The 25,761-nt window shown below is 50.6% G+C and overlaps 1 protein-coding gene across 2 annotated transcripts in view; it reads left to right on the top strand.

Moving 5' to 3' along the window:
* Positions 1–24,486, top strand: part of RABL6 (RAB, member RAS oncogene family like 6) — a 57,903-nt gene extending 33,417 nt beyond the window's left edge. For both annotated transcript variants that reach the window (XM_087753269.1, XM_087753270.1), the window contains exons 9-15: positions 4,887–5,245; positions 7,489–7,657; positions 16,676–16,894; positions 17,569–17,926; positions 19,778–19,949; positions 21,679–21,728; positions 22,349–24,486. In XM_087753269.1, the coding sequence (XP_087609395.1) occupies positions 4,887–5,245; positions 7,489–7,657; positions 16,676–16,894; positions 17,569–17,926; positions 19,778–19,949; positions 21,679–21,728; positions 22,349–22,546 (1,525 nt within the window). In that variant the 3' untranslated portion in view covers positions 22,547–24,486. The remainder of the gene's footprint in view (positions 1–4,886; positions 5,246–7,488; positions 7,658–16,675; positions 16,895–17,568; positions 17,927–19,777; positions 19,950–21,678; positions 21,729–22,348) is intronic.
* The last annotated feature ends 1,275 nt before the right edge of the window (positions 24,487–25,761 follow it).

Raw genomic sequence — 25,761 nt, 5'->3', positions numbered from 1 at the left:
AGACTTTTTATGTTCAGCATCCCTGTTCCCTCCCTGAATGGTGCCCACAGAGAGGTAATTTTTGGGAAATTGTCGGAGCTCTTCCGGCATATTAATTTTTTTCAGGAATAAGCCGCTGGTGGAAACATTTGCAAAAGTTAATAAGAAGCAGGTTTAATGTGTGGGTTTCATGTTTGGCTGCGTTTTTTCTAGTATTACTCTTTCTTTAATATCAAAAGACAAAATTTGATTTCAAGGGTTAAGTAATCAACTCTCTGAATTAACTTTTTTTTTTCTTAAGGACTGATGTAAGTTAGTCAAAAGGAATACTTAAATTATTCTTCGTGAGATATCCCATCTTCAACCCCGCTTGGCCACTGATTTCACATTCAGGGACGTGGGTTTGGGGGGAATCAGGTTCAGTGCCTTCAATGAGCCCAAAACAAACACGTGGAAATCTAACCCTCAGTAACCCCAGTTAAGTTGATGTCACACGGCCTATTAATCTTCATTTTCGCAATTAATAAAATAACCCAAAATATTTCTTGCCACATGAAATAAATTTGAAATATTGATCACAGCACATTAGAATCAGGAGCCAAAAAGCTTCAGGCTGCTCCCGTCTTCAATAGTAAATGAACATGAGCCCTGACAATTTTAGGAAGTGTGAGGCTAACAAGTCCTTTTGTGCTTTTTTTTTGTTTGCTCTGGGAGCAGACCAACGGTAACCTCAGGCCTTGATGAATTTTTGTTCCCACAGAGCATGTTCATCTTTAAAATTGCATAAAAGTCTCCTCTTGCGAGCAGGTGCAAGGGCCAGTGGGTTTTGAGGATGTGGACTTGTTACTCGCTCTGAAATGGAAGGATCACACGAGGAGCCCACGTGGGTGAGGACAGATAACCCATCTGGACTCGCGTGGCCCGTTTGCTGTCTCTGTATCCCAACTGAACAAGTGTTCTCAGGTCACGGCGTGAGTTCATCTTGTGCTTTAATAGAATCATAGAATCATAGAATCGCTAAGGTTGGAAAAGACCCTTAAGATCATCGAGTCCAACCGTTAACCCAGCACTGCCAAGTCCACCACTAAACCATGTCCCTGAGCACCACGTCTGCCCGGCTTTAAAATACCTCCAGGGATGGGGACTCAGCCCCTGCCCTGGGCAGCCTGGGCCAGGGCCTGACAGCCCTTTGGGGGAAGAAGTTTTTCCTAATATCCAACCTAACCCTGCCCTGGCGCAGCTTGAGGCCGTTCCCTCTCGTCCCATCGCTTGTTCCTGGGGAGAAGAGACCGACCCCCCCGGCTCCAGCCTCCTTTCAGGCAGTTGCAGAGAGCGATGAGGGCTCCCCTCAGCCTCCTCTTCTCCAGGCTGAGCCCCCCCAGCTCCCCCAGCCGCTCCTCCCCAGCCTTGGGCTCCAGCCCCTGCCCCAGCCTCGCTGCCCTGCTCTGGCCACGCTCCAGCCCCTCCATGGCCTTCGTGGGGTGAGGGGCCCAGCGCTGAGCACAGCATTCGAGGGGCGGCCTCACCAGTGCCCAGCACAGGGGGATGATCCCTGCCCTGCTCCTGCTGGCCACACTGTTCCCGATACAGGCCAGGATGCCACTGGCCCTCTTGGCCACCTGGGCACACTGCTGGCTCATGTTCAGGCGGCTGTCAAATAGGACCTGGTCTACTACACCTAGTGTGGACACGAAGCTGCTTGTTTCGCAGTAAGGTTTTGAGTGAGTCCTTTTGTGAAGGACTGACAAAAAGGGTAGAACAAAAAACGCAGTGGCCAGATTGTATAGAATATGAGAAAAAACAGGCACGTGGCAGGTTTGGCCTGGTGTGTTCCCAAAACAGCCACACTTGAGCCTCCGAAGAGTAAGTGTAAAGCCAGAGAAAGCATTCATGCATTATGTAGTATTTTCAAAGTGCGGAGGATGCTTAGACACCTCCACCCTGGAAATTACTGAGAGCTTGCTGGCAGCGTTTTCATGTATGCTGTTTTTCCACCCACCTCTTTCACGGAAGAAGACAGGAATATGAAAGCTCAGCAGGGCCGGTTTAGGCAGCCCATGTAAAACCGGTGTCAGACCATCCTCCTTTCCCCGGTGGCGTGGCACACGGCACAGAGCTTGGCCCGTGCGTCTGGTTGGAGATGAGGAAGGTGACACGGAGCCCACGTGCCACAGCTCTCCTTGGTGCTGTGCTGGGGTAAGAGCCTCTGTCATGCTGTCCCCAAATAACCACTGCATCTTTCTACTAAAAATAACTTGCTGTCTTGCGTTCATACGCCCTTCACATAATGTAGGTGAGCGAGGCACAGGAGCACAGGTGCAGAAGAAGCCTGCGTGTATGTTACTCTCCAGATTAGCTGAGCTGGAGGGGAGGATGACACTCTTTATACTTCAGTTATGTAGCATTTTTTCCCTCCAGCTCTTAAAATTCATGTGTTTCTGCAGGAGAAACAGGTGGTAGTCGCAGCCCTCCCTCCCTCTGGAGCTGGCTACTTGCCCAGAACAAAGCAGGTTGGTTCCAAAATGGGCAGCTTTGGTAGTACAAAGTACAGTAAATCTTCAAATACCCTGGTATTGTAAAGAGTGTCCTGCGCTTTGTTGGGTCCAGCTTTAAGTACTCTCGGAGCTTCATATTCTGTATCCTGAAATGACCATATACGGACTTTGTATGTACTTCATCCTTGTTCCTTAGTCTTCAGTGTACAACCACCTTATCCTGCCTGAGTCACCCAGCTGCCTCGACGGTGGGACCCAGCGTCCTGGTCAGACTCAGCGGTTGTTCGGTTCTGGTTTTGTGTGGCGTTGGTGATTTAGGTGCTCACGCAGGCAGTCAGAGAGCTCAGCTCAGCCAGGAGAGCGAGCAGCGCTGGCATCGGTACCTCGGATGCTGGATGCGGCAGTGACCAAGCTTGCAGGCCTCCCGGCCAGGATCGCTGTTGCTACAAACAGGTGCAGGGGTGCGTGTGGATCAGCTGGGATTAATCTCTCTTCGCAGTTGGGAGGCAGGAGTCTCTAACCCTGAGCAGGGCTTGGGCGGAGGAGGAGTGAGTACCACAAAGCAGGGCTATTCAGCTGTCCTGCCTTCGGCTCGCGGGGAGCCCCGAACCAAAGCTCGGAGGGGAGGGATGACAGAATTTAGCACTCAGTGCTTCTGGCTCGGATCTGCGGAGCCGCAGGTCCTGTGCAGGCGGGTCTCGTGGGTGGCTTTTCAGGCCATAGCGATTCACATGGCTTTGTGGATTCAGAGTGTTCGCTTTGTTGAGTTGCAGGTAGCCTTGGTTTCTCTTTCCCTCCCCACAGATGCCTTGAGCGATGCTGAATGGCGTGTATGGTGACCCCCTCCTCGAGACAGGAGTGACGTCCCATTGCTCGGCCCTGCAGCACAGTGACAGAGATGCATTGACAGCACACTGTTATATTCTTACGGTGTGCGTGATGCATTGTGCACCTTCCAAACAAACCCGATGCAGTCTCCACGGAGCTCAGTGCAAGAGTTAAGCTCCTTTATGTTTTCTCTTTGATGCATGACAAATCATGCATCATTTTCAGTGGAACATGTTGTCGCACAGCTCACCCCAGCTACTGGTCCCCTGGGAGGGAGGATGCTGGAATGGATGCTGTCGCATTCTCTGATCTCAGCTCTGCCGGGAGCCAGTCTGCTGGGTGGAATAAGCACACGAGCCTTGCCCCAGATCCTGGTGGAAGCCTCAGTGAGGCTACCACAGCGTGGCACGAATTGAGGTGCCTTGACAGCGGTCTCAGGGGACAGGCAGAGACAGCCGTGTGACAGCCAGGCTCCTTTTCTGCTCCTCCCGGGCAGCGTTGCGTTTGCAGCCTTTAGTCTGGTATTCTAGAATGATGAGGTCGTGCTCTGTATGGGAGAGGAGCCGTTGCCTTAAGCACAGCCGAGTCTGTCTGTCCTGCAGAAGCAATTGAACCCAGAGCCTCCGTGCACGAGTTCATTAGGCTTCATGAAATAAGAGGCGAGACGGTGACATATGCTACATTTATACATGATGCTTCACTTAGGTGTGCTCTGTATATCTCTCAGATGTGTGGCGTGTAGCAGATCTTGCTTTGAGACCATTTCATAGGAAAAGCTTGGCTTTCTGTTCGTGTTTCTTTGCATACAGCTTGTGAAAAGACTGCTAACGAACGGGCTGCTGAAGGAGGCTGCAGCAGGATCGGCCTTGGTTTCCTTTTTGAAAAGGATGGAGCATTTCACCCTCTCTAGCAGTACAGGCTTTATTGCTCTTCTAGTCAGGAATCCAGCCAGGACCACAACTTGCTTCAGAGCTTCTGCTGCTTGGCTCCACCGCCTCCCACACAGAGGGGGAGTGTGTGCAGGGGGAGAGACGGCCTGTATATCTGCACGTTGCAAGCGGGATATACGCAGTCGGTCCTCTGTGAGCCCTCTGGATAGCTCTTTTCTTTTGACGTTCAAGGATTCTCCTTTCAAATGCATTCTTGGCTGAAAGAAGAGGGTTTTATAGCATGTGAGTCTTCTTGAACGCTCTGATCTCTTCTGCTGAATCTAAAAATGTGCCATTCCTGTAGCACTTACTCCCTTAGAGACATATGTCCAAGAACTGACTTAAGGTTGTGTTTCGAGCCCTGGCGTGTTGTTATAGTCTGTCTATCCAGGGAGTTCCCAGCAGCGTTGCAAACGTAGGTTTCGTCCTGCAGTGCAAAACAGGTTGGGATTCTCCACACCTCCATGCAGATCGGGTGAGGTTAGCTCACGTGGGTGAACCGGATTTACTGTGGCCCAGGGAGTCGCAGCATCACCGAAAGCAGACCTGTACCCTCCCAGCCCAGCACATAGCCAAAGCAGCCCAGCATCGTGCTCGGTGCTCTGTTGAGCATGTTTTCTCCGTTCCTTATATTTGCAATTTATCTTCCCTGCAGCTTCCTTGAAATGATGGAAGCCCGAAGTCGAGGACACACGTCGCCACTAACGACTAACGGGCAAAGCCCTTCCTCCGGCTCCCAGTCACCCATAGTACCTCCGAGCTCCACGTCGACGGGCAGCTCCAGCCCTGGCACCCCACAGCCGCCGCAGCCGCTTGCCACAAGCTCCACCATCTCTCCTGAACCCCCCTCATCTTTTTCACCAGTGCCTGCACCCGAGGCCCAGCAGCCGCACGCGCCTCCACCAGCTACAGCCTCCCCAGCGCCTCCGGCCGCAGTCCCCCCACCAAAGCGCAGCATTATTTCACGTCTCTTTGGGACGTCTCCCGCCTCAGACCCCTCTCCTCCCCAGCCAGGTAGGTGCTGGAGTGCAGTGTCTAGGCAGGGTGTTCCTCTGCTTTCCTTTCATTTTTTCCCTGCGAGAGCCTGAGCAGACAGGTGCCTGAAGCCCACAGGCCCCGAACGTGTGCAGCGTGTGTCCAAGGAGAGCTGCGCTGTCGCTCTCTCTTTTTCTCCTGATTGGCATTTTGGTTTGTCTCTGTGCTGGGCTTGGATGGGGACTGTGTCCAGCCGCCTGGGTGGTGACTGCAGCGTGCTTCAGGAGGAAGGGACTGAACACGTGGGGGACACTAATAAAATAACTGTCAGCTTCTTACCAGGAGCACATATGCCTCTTGAATAGCAAGTTAGAGAAGCTATTTGAAGCTCTGTCTTCACAAAAGTCTGGCAGCTCAAAGGGGCTCCTGTGTGTTAACGGAGAACAGCAGAGTGCTGGTTTTAAAGGTTATTCAGCCAGAAATGATCACGTAAGTCCAGGCTCTGCAGCGGATTCCCCTCCGGGGAAATATGCTCCTTCAGAGATGGTCTGAGGAGGAGGGCTGCCCTCCTCGACTTCTTCCTTAGCGCTAGCACACAATGGAGCAGAGTACCGCAGCGTTCGGTCCAAGCCCCTGCCGGACAAAGTTGCAGGACAGAAGCATCGAGGGTTTTGTTGCACGTACTTTTACCGATCTGGACCTTGATTTGCCTGTCACATTCGCTTTGTTTGCGAAGCTAACTGGAGCTGCAGGGCTGGCACTGCCTAAAAATCATTAGCATGACATGGTTTGAATCACCCCTTGGAAATACCTTCCCTCTCAAACTGTCAATCCCTAGAGCTCACAGTACTCTCGAGACACCCACAGAAAGAAAGGAGGAGGTGCTGGGAACATGGTTTGTGGTTTCAGATGTTGAAATCTTTCAGTTTTAGATCTGCACACAATGTTCTGCATCCCAAATCTGTTACCAGGTATGACACGGTACACCCTTTTCGGTTTGTTTGTGACTCTTCCTACCCAGAAACAAACAAACAAGGAGGAGCAAATGTTAGAAATCCCTTGTCGATAAAAAAAACCTTTGTCATATTGGTATGTAGAAAAAAGACAAGTGGCCTACTACCAGTGTTACAATCTTGGGGTTTGGGGTTTTTTTCTTTTTCTTCTTTTTTTTTTTAAATCTGTCGCTTAGCTTGAGAACTGTTTTAGGCTTGTGGCCTGCAGACCGGGTATCTCAAGGGTGCTTTTCAGGATTGCAAAAGGCAGCTAGGAAAAGCTGATCTGCCAGTGTTCTTAGGTTTATGTGGCGTGCCAAGGGTCTGCACCTCTACTGGAACATACCTAGGGACTAGCTAATTGGAAGCCAGTTGAAAAATCACTGTCACAAAGTAATGCTTGGTTTTTTATGGGAGCTGCTATTTAAGCTTTCTCTTGCAGTAGTAATTCTTTTGGCTGTGCTTTTTCTTACGCCAACGCTACTCTATGGCATTAGTAATAGTGTTATTTGTATGCAGAAGTGATCTGAAAGCTGTACTAGTAGAGCAAAATCTAGAAAAAATATACAAGTCTTGTTCACCCAAAAGAAAAAAGCCTAGATGTGAAGTGCAGTCAGGGCAGAAGAAAAAGGTTGAATATTGCAAATGCTGAAAAGGTTAATCACTTCAGGCTTCCTGGTTATGCTCATTTCATGAGATTTCATCCTGATACCTTGAAGGTGGGTAGCAGTGTCTCTACAAATAAGCTATATTGAAGCGAGTCTCTATTTGCAGTAGCTCTTGAGCTTTTGGTTACACAGGGCATCTAAAAGCACAGTGTGAAAAATCCTGCCTTTGACAGCTACAGTTGAAACAGCCAGAGGAGGCGAGTGGGTGAACTGAACAGTCTGGAAAAGGTAAGAGAATGATGAAGGGACATCACACAGGAGCGGCGCGCACAGCGTAGGTATAAAATCTGGCTGTAGGATAGTCAGGGGTAGCGTTCTCTGTAGAGCAGAGTCAGCTGCCATGCTAGAGAGTTTGTCAGGCTGTTTTATAGCCTGGGCCAGCCTGGCGCGTGTGAAACCTCAGCAGCCGCGTGTGGTCTGTGAGTGCCTTCATGCAAGATTCTGAACTGCTTTGAGTGTCCTGTTCGTAACCTTCCTCTTCCCTTGCCGTGTAGCTGAGGTCCTGCTTCGTGGCTGCTGCCTGTGTGCCGAAGAGGCCCTGGGCAGGACAGATCTGTAAAAAGCAAATTTCTGTCTTGCTTGTGATGAACCCCGTGTTTTACAACTGCTGTTGCTAATGCAGATCCTGCTGCCGCCGCCACTCCTCCTCCTCACCCTCAAGCCCCTGCGAAAGTACAGAGCGTGGAGGACTTTGTTCCTGATGACAGCCTGGACCACAGCTTTCTAGAAGACCCAGCCCCACAGAAGGACAAAGGGAAACTACAGGCTAAACACCGTGTCGATAGCGAAAGGTAAGGAAAGGAGGACGGAGGGAGGGTGAGACAGGGATATATCTGGATGTACAGTCTGAATGAGGGCTCGGGCCTGGCTAACCTGTTGCAACTGTTCAGAACGTGGTTACAGAGCAATTAGCTGCCCCTACGCCTTTCTGGCTGTGGTATCGTCAGTCGTAGCATGCACTGGCTCCCATTTGATGATACACACTGCTCCCTGGGAATGAGGGACAGCAGCAAAGCTAGTTATCACCTTCCTGGTTTTGCTGTCTTGCCTTTATGCTCAGTGTTAAACCACTGGGTTGCTTTGGGTCAGGAAGGGACTTCTCTTCTGGCCAAATGTGCTGAAACGTTTGAGGTATTTTCCTTCTGGACCACAATGCGCTTTGCAGGGATATTATGTTTTGCCTAATGAATACTTTCCCACTGCAGAGGCCCAAAGCATGGCCAGACTCCTTCATGGCCTGCTACTGCCATTCCTGAGGCATTATAAAGGGGTTTGTGTTTGTTGGAGGACACCTGGGGACACTGTGTGGCTCAGTGGGATTCTGGAAGGAAGGCTGGAGAGGGTCGTGCTCCCTTGGGATCGTCACTGCGTGCTTGCTTGCAGATTCCAGAAAAGTCTTAGAGGGTGCCTTTCTTTTTCTCTGTCCATTTCTAATGTTTCTTCCCAGTATTTTCTCTCTAAATTGGAGAGATACGGATTTGATGGATGGACTGTTCAGTGGTTGAGGAATTGGCTAGATGGTCACATCCAGAGGGTAGTGGTCAATGGCTCAATGTCCGGATGGAGATCAGTGCGAAGTGGTGTCCCTCAGGGGTCCGTACTGGGGCCAGTGCTGTTCAATATCTTCATTAGTGACACAGGCAGCGGGATCAAGGGCACCCTCAGCAAGTTTGCAGATGACACCAAGCTGAGCGGTGCAGGTGACACCCCTGAGGGACGGGATGGCATCCAGAGGGACCTGGGCAGGCTGGAGAGGTGGGCCTGTGTGAACCTCATGGGGTTCAACAAGGCCAAGTGCAAGGTCCTGCACCTGGGTTGGGGCAATCCCCAGTACCAGTACAGGCTGGGGGATGAAGGGATGGAGAGCAGCCCTGCCGAGAAGGACTTGGGGGTACTGGTGAATGAAAAGCTGGCCATGAGCCGGCAATGTGCCCTCACAGCCCAGAAAGCCAAGCATCTCCTGGGCTGCATCCCCCACAGCGTGGGCAGCGGGGCGAGGGAGGGGATTCTGCCCCTCTGCTCCGCTCTGGGGAGACCCCCCTGGAGCCCTGCGTCCAGCTCGGGGTCCTCAGCACGGGAAGGACATGGAGCTGTTGGAGCGGGGCCAGAGGAGGCCACGAAGATGCTCAGAGGCTGGAGCACCTCTGCTGTGAGGACAGGCTGAGAGCTGGGGGTGTTCAGCCTGGAGAGGAGGAGGCTGTGGGGAGACCTGATTGCGGCCTTGCCGTGCTTAAAGGGGGCTGATAAGAAAGATGGGGACAAACTTTTTAGTAGGGCCTGTAGTGATAGGACAAGGGGTGATGGTTTTAAACTAAAAGAGGGGAGATTCAGACTAGATATAAGGAATAACTTTTTTTATGATGAGGGTGGTGAAACACTGGCCCAGGTTGCCCAGAGAGGTGGGAGATGCCCCATCCCTGGAGATATTCAAGGTCAGGTTGGACGGGGCTCTGAGCAACCTGATCTGGTTGATGTCCCTGCTCATTGCAAGGGGTTGGACTAGGTGACCTTTAAAGGTCCCTTCCAACCCAAACTATTCTCTGATTCTGTAATTCTGTCCTCCAGATGACAGAGAGCTGTGCTTACGCTGTAGTCTGGATTTTCTTTTTTTTTTTTCCCTTTTCTTTTTATTCTTTTCCTGTCTTTGATGTTTTTAACCAAAAAAAGGGAAAAGGGATTTTGTATACTGAGCTGCTCAGACAAGAGGATGTGCAGCAAGCTGTCTGAAAGCCGACTGTCTCTTAAGAGGTGACCAAAGCGTACTCACAGGCTCTGCTTAGAATAGTCCTTGCCTGCTGCCTCTTGTCATTAACGCTGGATTAACCAGGAGAGTAATTAAACGCTGATACAGCTCATCTGTGATTGTGGTGGATTCTGCATCTTCCGACATCTTTGTCATGATTCAGTGTTCTCGAGTTCAACCACAACAACTTGAAATCAATGCTGTGTGCGAGGCTCAATGCCTGTCTGATGCAGGTCAGCCTGAATCATCATCCCTTGTGATGGCAGAGCACGTGGATGTTTTATTAAAAAAAAAAAAAAAAAAGGAAAGAAAGAAAAAAAAGTGGTGGTTGCTAGAAGCATGCTGGCCTAGAAAGCATCTCGCTCGCGGCTGTGGCTCAGCTGGGATATTTTTCTGTGTTTAACAAGGAAATGTCAGGAGAGCCAAGCCTGACCTTCCCGGGGTTTGCTGAAGGGCTGGGTCCTGCAGTGGCCTTCGAGCTCCTTAGCCGCAGTTCTTGCTGTGGGTGGGAGGCTGGATCTTTAACAAAGGCTTCTCCAGAATGTCGGTCATGGGAAGCAAATAGGTCTTAAACTATACAAAAAGCCAAACATCTCAAACAGTGGCGCAAGAGCCCTGCTCCTTGGTTGTAGAGTTGTCATGTTCTTGGCTGCTATGATGCCCTTCTGTGCTGTGTCCCCAGTCTTGGTAGCCTTCCAGTGCATATGAGCTGGTGGGGGCAGAAAGAGAGGCACCACTGGGCTTTCACAGAGCACAGAGAGGACGCTTGTTCACAGCTTCGTCCTTTGATGACGGTGGTAACCATCTGCAGGTGTAACAGCTCTTGTTTCCCCAGGAGAAGACCTTGCAGCGCATCCCTGCAAATTCAAATGCTCATTATTTCTCTGCAGCTTGGCGTCCACGTCTTGCTCTGGTTTCTTATGTAGTTCACACAGTTCTCTCAGTGGTCTGGCCGTTTTACCTTTTGTTTCTTGCCAAAAATGGCCTACCGCAATAAGCCAGATGTGCTGAAATTCAGAGATGTAGATATGGTTAGGACCATCACCAGCAATAATTGATTTCCTTCGGGATGCCAGATACAACCCCATGATGGCCAGGAGCAACGTAAGAGTTCTGTAAGCACCGTCCCTAATAATCAGCTTCTACTGCAGTGAGTAGGCTGTTGTACTTGCGAAAAAATCTACTGCTGCAGAAATTTATCTCTGACCTAAAGAACATCAAAGTTCTCCTGTGAAACCACTCAAACCTAATGGAGAGTTTATTGGTTTTAAAAAGCGAAATACTGGAAGCTGTTTCCCCCTTGCATCTGAGCGAGGACCAAAGCGTTCAGGTCTCCTGAATATTTTTAAGCAGGTGTCTGAATGTTAAGCTTATGCAGCTTGCCAGCATTTCTTCTAGGTGGGCTGTAACCCAGTGTAAGCTCCGAAACTGAAGAGCCATTGAAGATGGGGCAGAAGAACGGGCTGTGTGTTGAGAATTTGTAAAGTTTCTTCTCTTACCCAAGTAAGAGGAATTGCCTTGCTGTCCGTAGGCAGGAGTCTTGCAGGTGGCTCATGTGAGAACACCTTAGTGCGCAGTGCGTTTCACATGTGAAGCAGAGAGAGTTACGTTCGCAGAGTGGCTGAGGCTGGAAGGCAGCTCTGGAGGTCTTCTGCTCCAGCCTCCCTGCTCAACCAGGGCCACCCAGAGCCGGTTGCCCAGGACTACGTCCAGACAGCTTTTGAATATCTCCATGGATGGAGACTCCACAACCTCTCTGGCACCTGTGCCAGTGCTCAGTCACCCTCACAGTGGAAGAAGTGTTTCCTGATGTTCACAGGGAACCTGCTGTGTTCCGGTTTGTGCCCCTTGCCTCTTGTCCTGTCATTGGGCACCACTGAAAAGAGCCTGGCTCCATCTTCTTTGCACCCTCCTTCAGATATTTAAATACATTGCTAAGGTCTCCCCAAGCTTTCTCTTCTCTAGGCTAAGCAGTCCCAGCTCTCATGTGAGAGAGCCTTTCCTCATGTGAGAGATGCTCCCGTCCCTTAATCACCTTTGTTGCCCTCTCTCCAGTATACCCATGTGTCTCTTGTACTGAGGAGCACCGAGAACTGGACACAGCCTTCCAGGTGTGGCCTCACCAGTGCTGAGCAGAGGGGAAGAACCACCTCCCCTGACCTCCTGGCAATACTTTGCCTAATGCAGCCCAGGATACCATTAGCCTTCTTTGCGGCAGGGACACGTTGCTGACTTAAGTTCAACTTGGTGTCCACCAGGACCCCCAGGCCCTCTTCTGCCAAGCTGCTTTCCAGCTGGGTGGCCCCTGGCAGGTATTGATGGTTGGGGTTGTTCCTCCCCAGGTGCAGGACTTGGCACTTCCCCTTGTTGAACTTCAGGAGGTTCCTGTCAGCCCGTTTCTCCAGCCTGACAAGGTCCCTCTGGGTGGCGGCGTGACCCTCTGGCGCATCAGCCGTTCCTCCCAGTTTGGTGTCATCTGCAAACTTGCTGAGGGTACTCCCTGTCCCATCACCAAGATCTTGATGAAGATGATAAACAGGACTGGGCCCCATATTGATCCCTGGGGCACACTGCTAGTTACTGGCCTCCAACTGGACTTTGTGCCTCGATCACCACCCTCTGAGCCCAGCCATTCAGCCAGTTTTCACTCCACCTCGCTGTCGCTCATCCAGCCAGTACATCAGCAGCTTCCCTGGGAGGATCTTATGGGAGATAGTGTCAAAGACCTTATTGAAGTCCAGGTATCCACTGCTCTCCCCTCATCTACCAGGCCAGTTATTGCATCATAGACTTTGATCAAGTTGGTCAAGCATGACTCACCCTTGGTAAATCCATGCGCTCCTGATGATTTTCTTGTCATTCGTGTGCCTGGAAATAATTTGCAGGATTAGCTGCTCCATCACATTCCCAGAGATCGAGGTGAGGCTGACTGGGCTGTAGTTCTCTGGGTCCTTCTTGCCCTTCTTGAAGACTGGAGTGACATTTGCTTTCCTCTTCAGGAAATTGCTGTGCTCGGGCAATGTCTCTGTATTCCTTCCAGGCTACCCGTCCTTCCTTCCACCCTCTGTATGCTTCCTTTTTGTGTTTGAGTTTGTCCAGGAGCTCCTTGTTCATCCACGCAGGCCTCGTAGCATTTTTGCCTGACTCCTTATACGTTGGGATGGACAGCTGTTGAGCTTGGAGGAGGTGATCCTTGAATATTAACCAACTTTCTTGGGCCCTTCTTCCCTCCAAGGCCTTGTCTCACAGGGCTCTTCCAGGCAAATCTTTGAAGAGGCCAAAGTCTGCTCTCCTGAAGTCCAGCTTGCTTTTTACCCCCCCTGCCCTCAGGACCCTGAACTCCACCAAGGCTGCCTTTGACCGTCACCTTCCCAACAAGCCCCTCATTTTTTGTGGGCATGAGGTCCAGCAGAGCACCTCTCCTCGTTGGCTCCTCTGTCACTCAGAGGAGGAGGAGGTTATCATCAGTGCACTCCAGGAACCTCCTGCATTGCTTACATCCTTCTGTCTTCTCCCTCCAGCAGATACGGGAGTGGTTGAAGTCCGTGAGGACTAGGGTTTCTGAACATGAGGCTGCTCCTCCTGCAGCAGGCACCCACTGTGGTGTCGCCTTTACCTGTCCACTCTTGAATCCTCACCCATAAGCTCTCAGGTGGCTCCTCATCCATCCCCAGGCAGAGCTCCATGCACTCAGCTGCTCTTTCACGTAGAGGGCAACTCCTCGGGGAAGAGGGGAAGATCTTGTTCTCGTTGTTGGAAGCAGGACGTTATGCTCTGTAACTGAATTGCTTCCTCATCTCAGGGGTGTTTGCTTCCATTTGTAAGACCTTGTTTGCTTTTCCTTTCTGAGCTTCAGAAAGAGGCCGTGGAGTCTGGTATTTCTCATCCATTTGGGTGATGTAGGGAATTCTTGATTTTTTTTGCAATGATGTCATGTGAACTTCTTCCATTCTCTACTCCATAATGTCTCTAAACAATGGAGCAAGAGTTGACATGGAGCAGTAATATAAGAAAAAAGCACTTTTTTTTTTTTCCCCCGAAGCGTGCTAGCGGTGAGGAATGAGCTCATTCACGCCTGTGGAACAGGGCTGCTCTTGCCCAAAGATCAGAAAGCTGCTGAGACTTTCAGCACTTACTGACGTCTCTTGGTGTTGCTATAGCTAAATCCCAGCACAGATCTACAGAGATTAATGGAGTCCTGGGTTTTGTTTAATGGCGTGTTATGGTTCTCTAACTTGCAATAAAGACAACTCCCAAAATCAGTTTCTGTACCGGTTAATTAGGAAGGCAGTTCAATCTCCCAGGTTGCTGTTGCAGAACTTAATTTGCTGCTCTTTAGCCTGATGCCCTGAGCCAGCGTGTATGCGACCGTACCAGAGGAGCTAATCTGGCTCCAGACAGGCTCCCCTCGTCCCTCCTGCTGGGTCAGGCTGGCCTAGGTCCATGGCTGTAGGTGTCCAAAAGCGAGTTTATGCTGTACCTAACAGTATTCCTGTTCTGTCTTCTCAGCATCACTAGACATTTATCTTAAACGTTGATTAGATTTCCTTGTCCTTACATCTGAAGGGTTTTGAACTGCTTCTCTGCTTTTACGGCATCTGTTGTTTATAGAGCAGTACCCAGCCGCGCTAGACCAAGTGAGAGAAGCTGAGGACGCTGTTTGGTTCACACTAGAAGACCCCCATCTCCTGGAACATAGTCACGCAGGCTCATGCTGCGGCGTCTGATTCCCTCAGCTTATCTGCTTTATTAGAGTTTGGGTTTTTCCTCTTTCTCTAGTCCCAAAAACTGCCGTGGCAAGAGGATTCTGCTGGCTGCCCGTGGGGCTGGAGGAACACGGTCGATCCGGGTTTGAGACCGTGCGCTCAGGTTGCAGCAGGATTCGTTTCATCACCAGCAGCCATTCTGCGTACGCGACGGAGGGCTGACTGAGGAAACCCCGACGTGCTCTTTGATCAGTAGCTCAGACGCAGGCCTCGGCGAGCGTAGTCATTTTTGGTGGGTACCTGCGCCTGCAAAGACGTTGGCTCAACACTAACGCAGGCTTGGCAGCGCGTCAAGTGCTGGAGAGAGTGGTGCAATGTGCTTGTTTTTGCATGCTCTGAATTCCTTCCAGCTGGAACCTCAGGACCACAAGCTGATACTAATTTTGCATTGTCAGACCTTGTTTATACCGCAGCAGTGATTTTCCTGATGCATATTCACTCCATTGCTTTGTTCTTAAGCTGTCGCTCAACGACTTGCGTGGAAGTTATAGATGGAGGCAGGGTATTCACGGCAAAGGGAGATGACCCACTTTGTGCCGGTGCGTGTACACACGTGGATGTTCTCTTCGGACTGGGAATGCTTTAAAGGCTGCAGGTCTCGTATGGTGTGCAGTAGGAGGACAGTGGCAGTGGCAGCAATCTCTGAAGAGCCCCTGTGCTTAATAGAGCAGTGACATGTTAAAGAAATGCAGTGTCACTAATTCAGAATAATACCCTGCCATTTTTAGGATGCAACTCCATTTTCTTTTCAGCGCATTTCAAGAGGAAACCCTGCCAGTGCTTCGCAGCCCTCAGAAATCGCTCACTTGTAATTCCTCCAGCCTTGGAGGCTGTTTTGGGCACCAGTTTTCTTCTCCTTTGTGTGGGATGGGCTGCGTGCCTCCTTTCTGGCTCTGCATGAGAGCAGCAGTGTTAATGATGAAGGGGCTCTTCAGCAGCCTGCCTCTGCTTAGCTGGGAGCTGCGCTGAGAGTCCTGAAAGCAGAGGGATCCACACCAAAAGCAGAAGGAGGGAGTGGACGTGAGCCCTGACCTCAGCGCGCTAACCCAGACAAGCACTGGGTGTCACCGCTCTGTGCTGCACCGGTTGTCCTAAGCCTGGTGTCCCCTATGGCACAAGTAACTCCATGATCTGTTGGCAGAGGTATTAATTCTTTAAAACTAACTGGTAAACCAGTAGCTAGGCATAAGAAGAGCCAGAGTGAGTAGTACAATCAGCCGGACTGCGTTAGGGCCTCGGCATTTCCCATCCCATCAGCACACCATCCGCCACTGTCTCTTCCAGTGCTGGCCATGTGCTAGTGACTGGGAATGCCACCTTCTTCCAGATGAAGAATTTTAGGGTTTTGTGATTCTTTTTGTGCCTCTAAAATCTAATCTGTTCCAAGCTATGATCTTTTTTTTTTTTTGTCTCTGCGTAAAAATGAAGGCTGGGTTTGTACAATCCGTATCAAGTCATTAAAAGGCCGGTGGCTATGGTGTGTGGTGGGTTATCAGGAAGGAGCTGGGTATCTGTTGCAGATAAAACAAATAGAATGAGGAAAGGTGATGCAAAGGCTCGTCAGCTGACACCGGGGAAAACAGCTATATTCCTGACACGAGCAAATCCTTCAGAAAGTATTAAAATTGTTGAGTCCTAGGGACATTCAGACAAGAATCCTCGGCTGGTAATTTCAGCTGCAAAGCTCTCTATCGAGGTGCCTCTGAACACATAACTGTGTTACATCCAGGGAGTCTGACAGACTCCTAGCTCTAAAAGTGTGTCCTTCGGTTAATTTAATTTGGGGAATGTTAAAGCATGGTTGTGGTGTCTGGGTAGCTGCCTGCTGCAGCGAGCACCTGAGAAATAGAAATAATTCCAGGAAGCTAATAGCTGCAAGTGAATTCCCATAGTAGCGGCAGTGTATGACCGGGTTTAATTACAGGACGTGGGGATTAAGGCAGGCAGCTCCCGCGGTTTAATTGGCTGATCCCTGCATCTTGGACCGGAGATGTTCTGGTAGAGCTGAAGCAACAGGCTGCTCTGTAGCACTGAGCCTCACCTTTTCCAGCCGCTTATTTTCGGCTTGAGCGGTAGCAGCCACTGTGTGACGCAGCCTTCTGTGGCCCGTTTTGTGCGGGGCAAGTGCCACGCCCGCGCGGGGCCAGCGGCTGGGCACGGTGTGGCTGCCCTGGCCTGAGGGACGTTGACCTTGAAGTCGGCTGGAAAAGCCAGACGGGCGGCAGTCTGCTTTCGAGGGGAGGCCTGTCTGTCCTAGCACGTCCTGGGGGTGCTGCCTCTGATCATTGTCTATTTTGCAGCGATGGAGAGGCGCCCGGGGGGAACCCCATGGTGGCAGGTTTCCAAGACGACCTGGATCTGGATGACAAACTCCCCAGCAGACCCATGCCGGCAGCAGAACGGGTGCCCAGCAAGAACGTCACCCTCTCCAGCGAGGAGGAGGAAGAGGAAGAGGTGAAGGACTCTAAGGTTGTACTCATACCTGATGAAGACATTGACACGGAGCAGGGAAAAAAGAGGTACGAAGCACAGCCTGAAGTATTGTGCGGGCAACCTTGGGCCTCTTCTTGGTCCTGCCACTGACTTCTGTGCGGCCTCTGGGAACTCGTGGTGCCTCTATCAGCCCGTTCCTTCAGCTGTAGGCTGGGGCTGTATTTACTTTAGGTGTGACTGCTTTATGCAGTGTTTCCTGCACCGCAGCTAGGCAGCATGCCTTTGAGCACTGTGCTCCTGTGGTCGCTGGTACGTTTCTGGTTGGGAATGGCCCAGCCTTTTTCTCAAGTTTGAACAAGAAACTGTAACTGAGCGCCTGAACGTCTGGTCGTAGCCGTGTGAGGAGCACAGAGGAGTCGAGTCTTGTGGTGAGGGGAGCGGGAGTCGTTCACCACACCCCGTGCTGGAGAAGGACGAACTGGGTCGTGTTCTCCCCGTAGCACATCCTGTGGGTGATGCAGTCAGGTGTGGCCCGCTGGCGCAGGCACCTGTGCATCAGCATCCTCAGAGATGAGGACTGTCTTCAGCCTCTGAGCGGTACGTGTTCGAACACACACGCCCCGCTAGGAGGGACTGCCTCTCCCCTCGAGATGCACACTGCAACCCTTGAGGCAGGCTCAGCTAGTCCTTGGTCTTTGTGCTTTGCTCCACAGAAGTGGGAGTGTGGACAGGCTCTGCCAATCTGTTTCCTTCTTCTCAGGTCTTCCAGAAATTCTCTGAAACCACAGAGTGAAGCAATTTTGACCAAAGCAACTGACCCGAAGCCTCCTGACAGTTTACCTCCGCGTTCTGGATCCGAAAGAAACAGCAGCAGCAAGCTCAGTGCTAGCCTGCCAGCTGCTGCTGCTGCTGCTCCTGCCACCCCAGCAGCAGCCCAGGCCCCAAAGACCACTTCCCAAAGCAAAGGACATGCTCTCAAGCAGAAAGTGGTCAAAGAGGAAAAGCCTGAGGAGTCTGACAGTGATCCAGAGGGACCAATAGCTACTCAGATGCTCTCATTTGTTATGGATGACCCAGACTTCGAAAGTGAGGATTCCGACAGCCAGAAGAAGAAAATGGTAAATAACATGGGTGAATCGCTGTGCGCTGCTGCGAAGCTGAGCTGGGAGTGTTGAGGCATCTCACTGAGCAGAGCTTTCCTCTGCTCTCCCATCTCTCGGTGGCAGTCGCAGCAAGTCAGGCGCTAAGCAACCTGAAGAGATTGCTATAAGCGCAAACCCACTAATGCTCTGGTTGTTGAAGCCACACGGCAACAAGGTTTGTGCTTACGGGTTTTAATGTGCTGTTTATTCTCAGTAAGTCCAGAGCACGGTCAGTCCAGTGGTGCGGAAGGTATGAAATAGAAATCTAATGGGTTTTCACCCAAAGTTTAATATGTAGAAGTGTGTGCATGCCAGAGAGAAAGAACAAGTGAGCTCCCTACGGTCAATCCAGCAATCAAAAGGCCATAACAAAATTTGCTTGGCAAAGCTCCTTGTGGAAGTAGGAAAATCTGCCTGAGAAGGACTTTCCAGTATAGCCAGGTTAGCTGTAATGTCCCTGTGACACTGCACGCCTGGGCAGCTGCTCGGTGCTGCCTGCGGGTGTCTGCTCGTACCCCGGTGCAGCAGGAGTCCCCTCTGCACCTCTCGTGGATTAAAGATGGAGGAAACACAAGCGTCTTCCTGGGGCTGGTGGGAACGTGCTGCTGTGGCTCTAGCTATCCCCGATTTCGGTGATCTGCGCTCGCAGCCAGCAGAGCAATCTCTAGAAACCGCTAACCGTGCTTTGGGATGGGCAGTTGCTGTTCAGGGCTGCTCCTGGTGTCTGGGCTAGCTGGTGTTCAGGAGCATTTTGTGTGTTTGCATCATTCCAGAATCCTGCAGAAAGGACAGTTGTCCCAATTTCTTTGACCTTGCCTATGTGTTATGCTGTTTATTAAGGAATTTTCCATTCGTTTAGCAGTTTCAGTACCTGCTTTTCCTGGCACTTTAACATGAAAGCAAAAGTACTTGCAGCAAGTTTACTTCTCTTAGCATGCGGCGATGAGAAGATGGGATTTGTGAGGCAGCTTGCCATTGCGACGGTGTCAGGGAGATGCCCCACAGCTTGCGAATGCTTTTCAAGCTCCAGGTTTACCAGTCGGGCAAAGCAGTAAAACCACCAGCAGCAGCCAGGGGGGCTGGCGTTGCCTAGGTCAGCAGCAGAGCGGGGCCGTGTTTGGTCAGCATGGAGGACACGAAGACAGGGTGGTTAATGAATTCTGAAGAGGATCAGTTGGCAGGTATCAGAAGATCATTAAACTTCATTTCCATTCCCATCATGCAGAGAGAGAGGATTTTTGGGTGATATCCAGTCTCTGCAGCATCCTGGTTTTTAGCCCACACTGAAGGGGCAAATTTTGCCCTGGGACCACATTCCCTTTTGACTCGATGAAGGGAGTTGTTCTGCAAACAGTGACCGCTTCCTCGGCCCCTGCTGCCTGTTGCCTCTGGTATGCGAGACCCCGCAGAGCGGCACAGGGGAAAGGTTTTGTCTGTCAGGTCTGGAGGCTTTCAGCCTATTAGATTTGTTTTTCCCCAAAACAGGGGTGCCTCGCTAGGGCAGTTAGAGGCTGATGCTGTTGAGCTAACACAGTCAAAGTTCTCGTTTAATCCCTTTACGTCAGGAATTTGATTTTGGTAGGACGAATGTTGTTATCAGAGCACACTTTCCAGTACCAAGGCTACCGAGACATTTTACTGAGGCAAGAAATAGATAGAGCTTATAAAATCAAGGGCATTGATTTCCAGGCAATCACAGCTCAGTTCAGCTACCATTGCCTTCCCTCCTCCCCACCTGCTGACGTCTGATGTCTTTCTGTACAAAATGCTTAGAGATTTTGGTTGAAAGATTTTTTTTCTGTGTTGTCTGCCTTTTCTTGTCTCTAGGATGAATTCCCGGTCCGGGAAGATCTCTCTGAAATATCTGATGACGATACCTCGTTGGCAAAGCCACCCCAGCCTGTGAAATCAACAGTCCACTCCTTTAAACTGAAAAATGACTCCGATCTCTTTGGTTTGGGTCTGGAAGAAGCCGGTCCCAAGGAGAGCAGTGAGGAAGGTAAAGGTCACGCTTTATCTCCACTCTTGCCGATTTTGTTTGTCAGGCATCTGTTTTTTCCAAAATGGTCCCAGGGTGTAAGCAAACCAATTTGCACTAAATAAAATACCCTGTAACTTCATGCAGTGCCCTGTGTGAGTCTTTAATGTGGTTTAACACAGCATAAATAACTTTCTTTAAGTTTTTCCCCATGGGGAGGGGGGGAGCTGGGCTCATCCATGGCATCAGCCGTGTATTATTTCTGTCCCAGCAGGAGCACATCTTTCACAAGCTGCTTCTGTAGAAGGCTCCTGCTTAGCCTTGCGTGCCTGGGGAGTGGTGCTCAGCATTGCAGTGTCCACCCCCTCAAGAATTTGGATCAATTTGAACAAAATGCTCTGACATACCCTGCCAATTTGCTCTTCTATTTTTGGGAAAGGTGGGGTGGGGTTCTGATCACAACCTAAGCATTCCTCAGGCTTTTTTTTTTTTCCCCCATCCCCTGAGGGAGCAAATCTTACTCGCACAAATAATTTCTGCTGTCTTGGCATTACTGCAAAGCAACTTCCTATAGATCTGCCCCTGATGTCACCGCGAAAGATGAGAAGTTAAAGGCTTAAGGGTAGGAAAAGCTGGAGGCAGTGCCAGAGAGAGATCTTGGAATAGCTATTCCAAAAGTGTAAGCAAGGTGTCACAGGCTGCGACGGCTTCATCAGCTTGTTGCGTTGAGTTGCTGAACAGCTCAGCCTGAAATAGCTAGAAGTTCATCTGCAGAGGCCCGGGTTAATAATTTAACTTTAGTTTAGCATCTTTAATAAATCAACGTGGGCTCCTCTTATCTCCTCTTTCTGGGATAAATATAAAAACATATCTTCATAGTCAGCCAGTTGGAGCTTGACCAGCAATTGGACTTCCCCATGGCTGACTCGTGTTTACAGATCAACCAAGGAAAAGAACGTGTAGGTAAGATTGGCAGTCAAATACCACGCGTGAAACCCTCCCGTGAAACAGCCAAGTAGCTGCTCTCCTGTTCAAGGAGTTTCTGTGCAAAGGCAGTGGACGTTCAGCAGCCTAATTAGCAGCCAAGTCATCAACCACAATAACCTAGGACAAATGATTTGACAGTGATGGACTCTGGGACTCGTTTGAAACCATGAAAGTAGCCACCCCTGTAGAGCAGGGCTGCAGCACTGGCGCTTTGGCCTCGTGGTGCTATAATTTCCATACGCAGTTGGAACAAGAGCGAGTGCTAGCCTGCTAGGGTGCTCCCATCTGCTGACAGTGTCCTGAACGCTCCTTCCATTACTGGCTCGACTCACAGAAGCACAAACCGTGCCTGGTGGCATCTCCGTCTGCCTTCGAATATGTAGTGGTCAGAGGGAAATTGTTCCCAGGCCCTCTTCTTCAGTTCTGGAAATAATAACCTGGGCCCCAGTTTGGCCTTTGGACCAGTTTGTAGAGCTAAGTAGCTGTGATACAGTGAACGCCCAGGTCAGTGTTCGTAACACAGAATAATATAGGTAATATAATGCTCTAATTCAACTATATCTATATGGTTACGTTAGGGTGTGACTGCTGGGGCCATGGTGGTTTCCAAAGGGGTGCAGTTTGTCCTGAGGAGTCGGGATTGCCCTTGCTCGTGGCTCCGGCATGGAGCATTTTGTTCTCAGAAGTCGGGGCAGGGCAGAATTGCATCTCTTACGGTTTAAATTGATTAAAAACAATGTCGTTTTTTTGTTTGTTTGAGCAGATAAACAACCTTCTAAGGAGAAAAAGAAGAAGAAAAAGAAAAGCAAAGAGGTACTATTTAATTCCTCAGAGCTGATCTGCCATATTACCTACCAGCCAAGGAGAGGGGTGGCCTCTACAGCGTACTCTGTGTCCTGGTCAGCTTCCTTCCATTCTCCCACCCTGCAGCCGGATCTGTGCCCCCAGGCTCTGCAGACCATTAACCACTTTGCAGCTTAAAAGCAAGCTTTTAGAACAGTTGAATTTTGAAAAGGCAGGGTGTGAGTTTGTAAAATACAGGATTAAATAGAGCAGTGCATCTCTGCTGGGCTGAGTCTGTTGATAGCATCACGACTTTTTCCAAGCAGAGGGGTGTCCCCAACAGACCTAATCTCAGAGGCAGCGAGGGAAATCTGCAGGAGGCTTTGTCTTTGCCATTTCTGCCTGTCCGATACTGTGGTATTGTAGGCACAAACTGCCTGACAGACCACTGCTACATATAAACCAGATGGTCTTTCCTCTCTTCTGTCCAAACACGCAGAAGGGTCTTCTGGAATTAACTCCAAGCCAGCCCTGGTAGTAGGTGCTTCACCCTAAGCAAGGTTCCCATCAGAGCCAAGTTTCAGGGCGATCTACGCTGGGTTACTGGCATGCTCAGAGCATTTACTAAGAAAAGTGTTCTCCTTTTGCAGGAAGAGGAGAAGTCTGTGAAAAAGAAGAGCAAACACAAGAAGAGCAAAGAGAAGGAGGAGAGCAAAGAGGAGAAAAAGAAAAAGAAGAAGAAGAGCAAGGAGAAAAACAATGAAATAGATGAACTTGAGGCTTTTCTTGGAGGAGGAGGAGCCAGCATGAACAAGCCACGAGGAGGTGGGGACTATGAGGAGCTGTAGGCTGGCTGCATGTACGCGCAGCGGACTCTTCTGTCGTGGCTGTCTCCATCTTTTCTTACGAGTCACACCAGGACAGGTGCAGATGTGTAAAGCTTTGGCCATTTGCCATATATTCTCTCAAAACAGAGCTGGCAAAACAAAAGCTTTGCATCTGTGTGTGCTGTTCTGGTGCATTCGTTACACAATGAAAATCCAGCTGAGATGTACTTGAGTAAGGGGAAGGTTCAGGGCACGGTTCCCAGGCCCACTTCCAGGCTGTCATTTTTTCTCCTTCCAGAGATGCCCCGTTGGGTAGCTGGCGGGGTGTGGGAGGCGAAGGGGACCTGCCTCCTGCGCTGCCCCTGCTCTGTTCCACTCCTGCACACCTGAAATTCCTGTCTTGTTAAGAGGAGTGCAACAAAACATGCCGCATGAACGCATCGTGCTCGCCTGTCTCAAGTCTTTAACTTTTTATCCTTCCTATTTTTTTAATGAGAAAGGTGGTATTGGCCATTGCTCCACCCAGCAGTTGGTGAGCTTTAAATTGAGCAGATCATGCTATGGTACAGCTCTCTAAAACAGCAGCCGCAAGGCCAGAGTGGGAGAGAGTGCGTGTGATTTTGGAGTCCTTGGAACGGGACCTTTCTGCACAGCAGCTTAATTAGCACTCACTGGTGCTGCTGTTGGAATTCATGAAGCCCCATTGATTTCCGTGGCCCCAGTGTCTCAGACACTACACGTAAGCTGCTATGCAGTTTGGGAAAACAATGCAAAGTGCAAAGCTAACCCGAAAAAGAGAGGAAAATCAGTGCTTTTCTGCGTTTCCCACCCTTGAATTTGCATATACTAGAATCCCCTCCCTTCAGTACCTCTCAGGGACATGACTCTCATGTGGAAATGAAGATATCCAGAGCTTCAGAACTGTCTCCAGGGAAGTGTTAGCATGGCAAGGCATTTGCTTCTCAGGCATTTTACAGTCACGCTGTAAAACACCGGCTGCCTCTCTGCACTGAGAGGGACGACCACTGTAGCTCGACAGCTCAATCCTGGCCCCGCTTCTCTCAATACTGCAGCCGCGTGTCCTGGGCCCAGCCTCCCCGCAGCCAGCGTGCTGCCTGCCCCTGCCCCGAGCGGACAGCCTCCTCCTGTCCCGTGAGTTTGGGAAGCCTTTTAATTTTTGCTTTGAACTTAAACCCGTGGATTGGTCTCGGCAGCATCGGTTGCCGTTGGATGGGCACTGCAGGCCAGCCCTTCGCCCTTGCCTGTGTCTCAGCGAGCAGCCCCTGTGTTTGATGGAGCTTGTTAGTTCTCCGAACCCCCTTCGGTTTTGGTTCTGGTGTCCCTCTCCCAGCTCAGACGGTGATGCTCCCTCCAGGCTCTGTGCATTACGTTACCCTGTTGCTTGCAGGTTGATTTGACGTTTGGTTTTGTTCTCCCTCTCCCCTTTTTGTTGTAGAATGTCAACCATGAAATCCAAACTGGGGTTTCCTTCTACATCCCTACAAAGCGAGGTGTTCTTTTGATCCATTATCCGCTCCAGAGTTGTCTTGACCAGCAGGCAGTTACCTGCTCCATTTTTTCTTTCCCCAGCCCCCAAAATGCACTTGTAACTGTTTCCCTGTAAAACAAACTGGGTTTTTTGCTGCATGAGCAGTATATTGTTCAGGTCTGTTTGCCATTAGCATTTGCCTACTCCTCTGAGCGTTACTACATTTCACGTGACGCCGTAGGGAAATTGCATGGGACAGGTCAAACTTTGCACATCTGGGGAGGAAAAAGCGGACTGGGCCATGACTGGTTTGCGGCCTCTCTTGCGAAAAGGCAGGCGGGCGTTCGAGCTTCAGCTGGCTGCGTTCCTGAAAGCGCTTCTGTTCTGTGAAGATTTTGGGTCATGTTCCTTTTTGCATTGACAAAAACCTGGTACAATCCATTCTGACTATAAAGCTCTGTTGTACAACTGCCTCTGCACGTCTTCTTCTCCACCGCAAGCACGTCTGCCTGGGCTGCGAGCTGCCTGTCCCTCCAGGACTGTTTCACAGAAGGGCATCCCGCTGCCCCTCAGGCTGTTGCGTTCTTACGCTTCGTGGAACGGGGCACTAAATTAAAAATCATTCCAAAAAAAAAAAGCTGAACATAAAACCCATGAGTTCTTTCCCCCAAACCGAAGTCTGTCCTGGCAGAGCTGCTGTTTCACGCGGCGTGAGGGAGACGGTGGTTTTGTTCAGCGCTGCTTCCTTGCGAACGCAGCTCTTGGTTAGCAGAAGGCCGTACGGGCGCCGAGTCCCCTGGAAACGCTGGCGCTGGCATCGGTTCGTCCGTCACCTGGGCCAGATTTGACCGCCGTAGGAGCCTTTGTGCTCCCTGTGGCTCGTGTTCCTTGTCAGCACAAGGAGCTGAGACAAAAACAAGCGAAGATGAGTCATTGTGTTCCAAAATACTCTTTTAAAAGAGAAAAGCAGATGCGGGAGCTCTCTTCACTTACGCTAGAGCCCCAGGAGGGTGTGTGGCGTGTTTCGGCTTTGGCAGCAAGGCCAGAGAAATCCCACCCCGTGGGTGAAGCGGGAGCGTGGAAGGGAATAGCAGCAAAACGGTGCTTTTTAGACTTAAGACTTCTGCCTTTTTCAGGGAATGCTGAACTGGTTGGGGCTACAGCATGAGCTGTAATCCAGTGCCAGCAAGCGTGAGCGAGGGGAGAAAGCGAGAGACCTTGTCTGAGCTGGGCTCTCCCATGCCCAGTCTTTCGAATAAGCTAAATATAAAAAGTATGTGTACGTGCCTGTCGTTATGGGGAAGCTTCTGCAGAGTCACATCGATATAAATAGTTCCTGTGAGCATCTCTAGAGGTACCAGTGTATTTGCTTTTGGGTTTATCAGTCATCCAAAAAATACCAAGAGCTTGAGGCTGAGGAGCTGCGACTTGCCGTTAGCGCTGGCCAGAGCTGCATGCTGTACAAGGTCTCGGTTGGTTTCGAGCGGCAGGAGGGAGAAGTGCAGATTTATCGCTGTGTTTGTGGCCTGCCAGCTGGGCCTGGTTCCCGAGCACGGCCAGGGGAGCCCCGTCCTCGGCGGCTGCTGCTGGAGGCCTGAAAGCCATATGGCCCCTGCCCCTTTGCACCGCTGGCTGGTTTTGATCCGCAGGGCCCTCGGCTGTGATACGATTGCTTCCACTGCGCCAGCTTGAAGGCAGAGCGTTCATGATAAGTCATGAGAGGTAACTCCGAGTCCCCTGTTCCCAC

The sequence above is a fragment of the Nipponia nippon genome, unplaced genomic scaffold, assembly GCF_047370975.1.
Source record: "Nipponia nippon isolate SJK-2023a ecotype South Korea unplaced genomic scaffold, ASM4737097v1 scaffold_16, whole genome shotgun sequence".
NCBI lineage: Eukaryota > Metazoa > Chordata > Aves > Pelecaniformes > Threskiornithidae > Nipponia > Nipponia nippon.
This window is presented reverse-complemented; position numbering and strand designations above follow the sequence as displayed.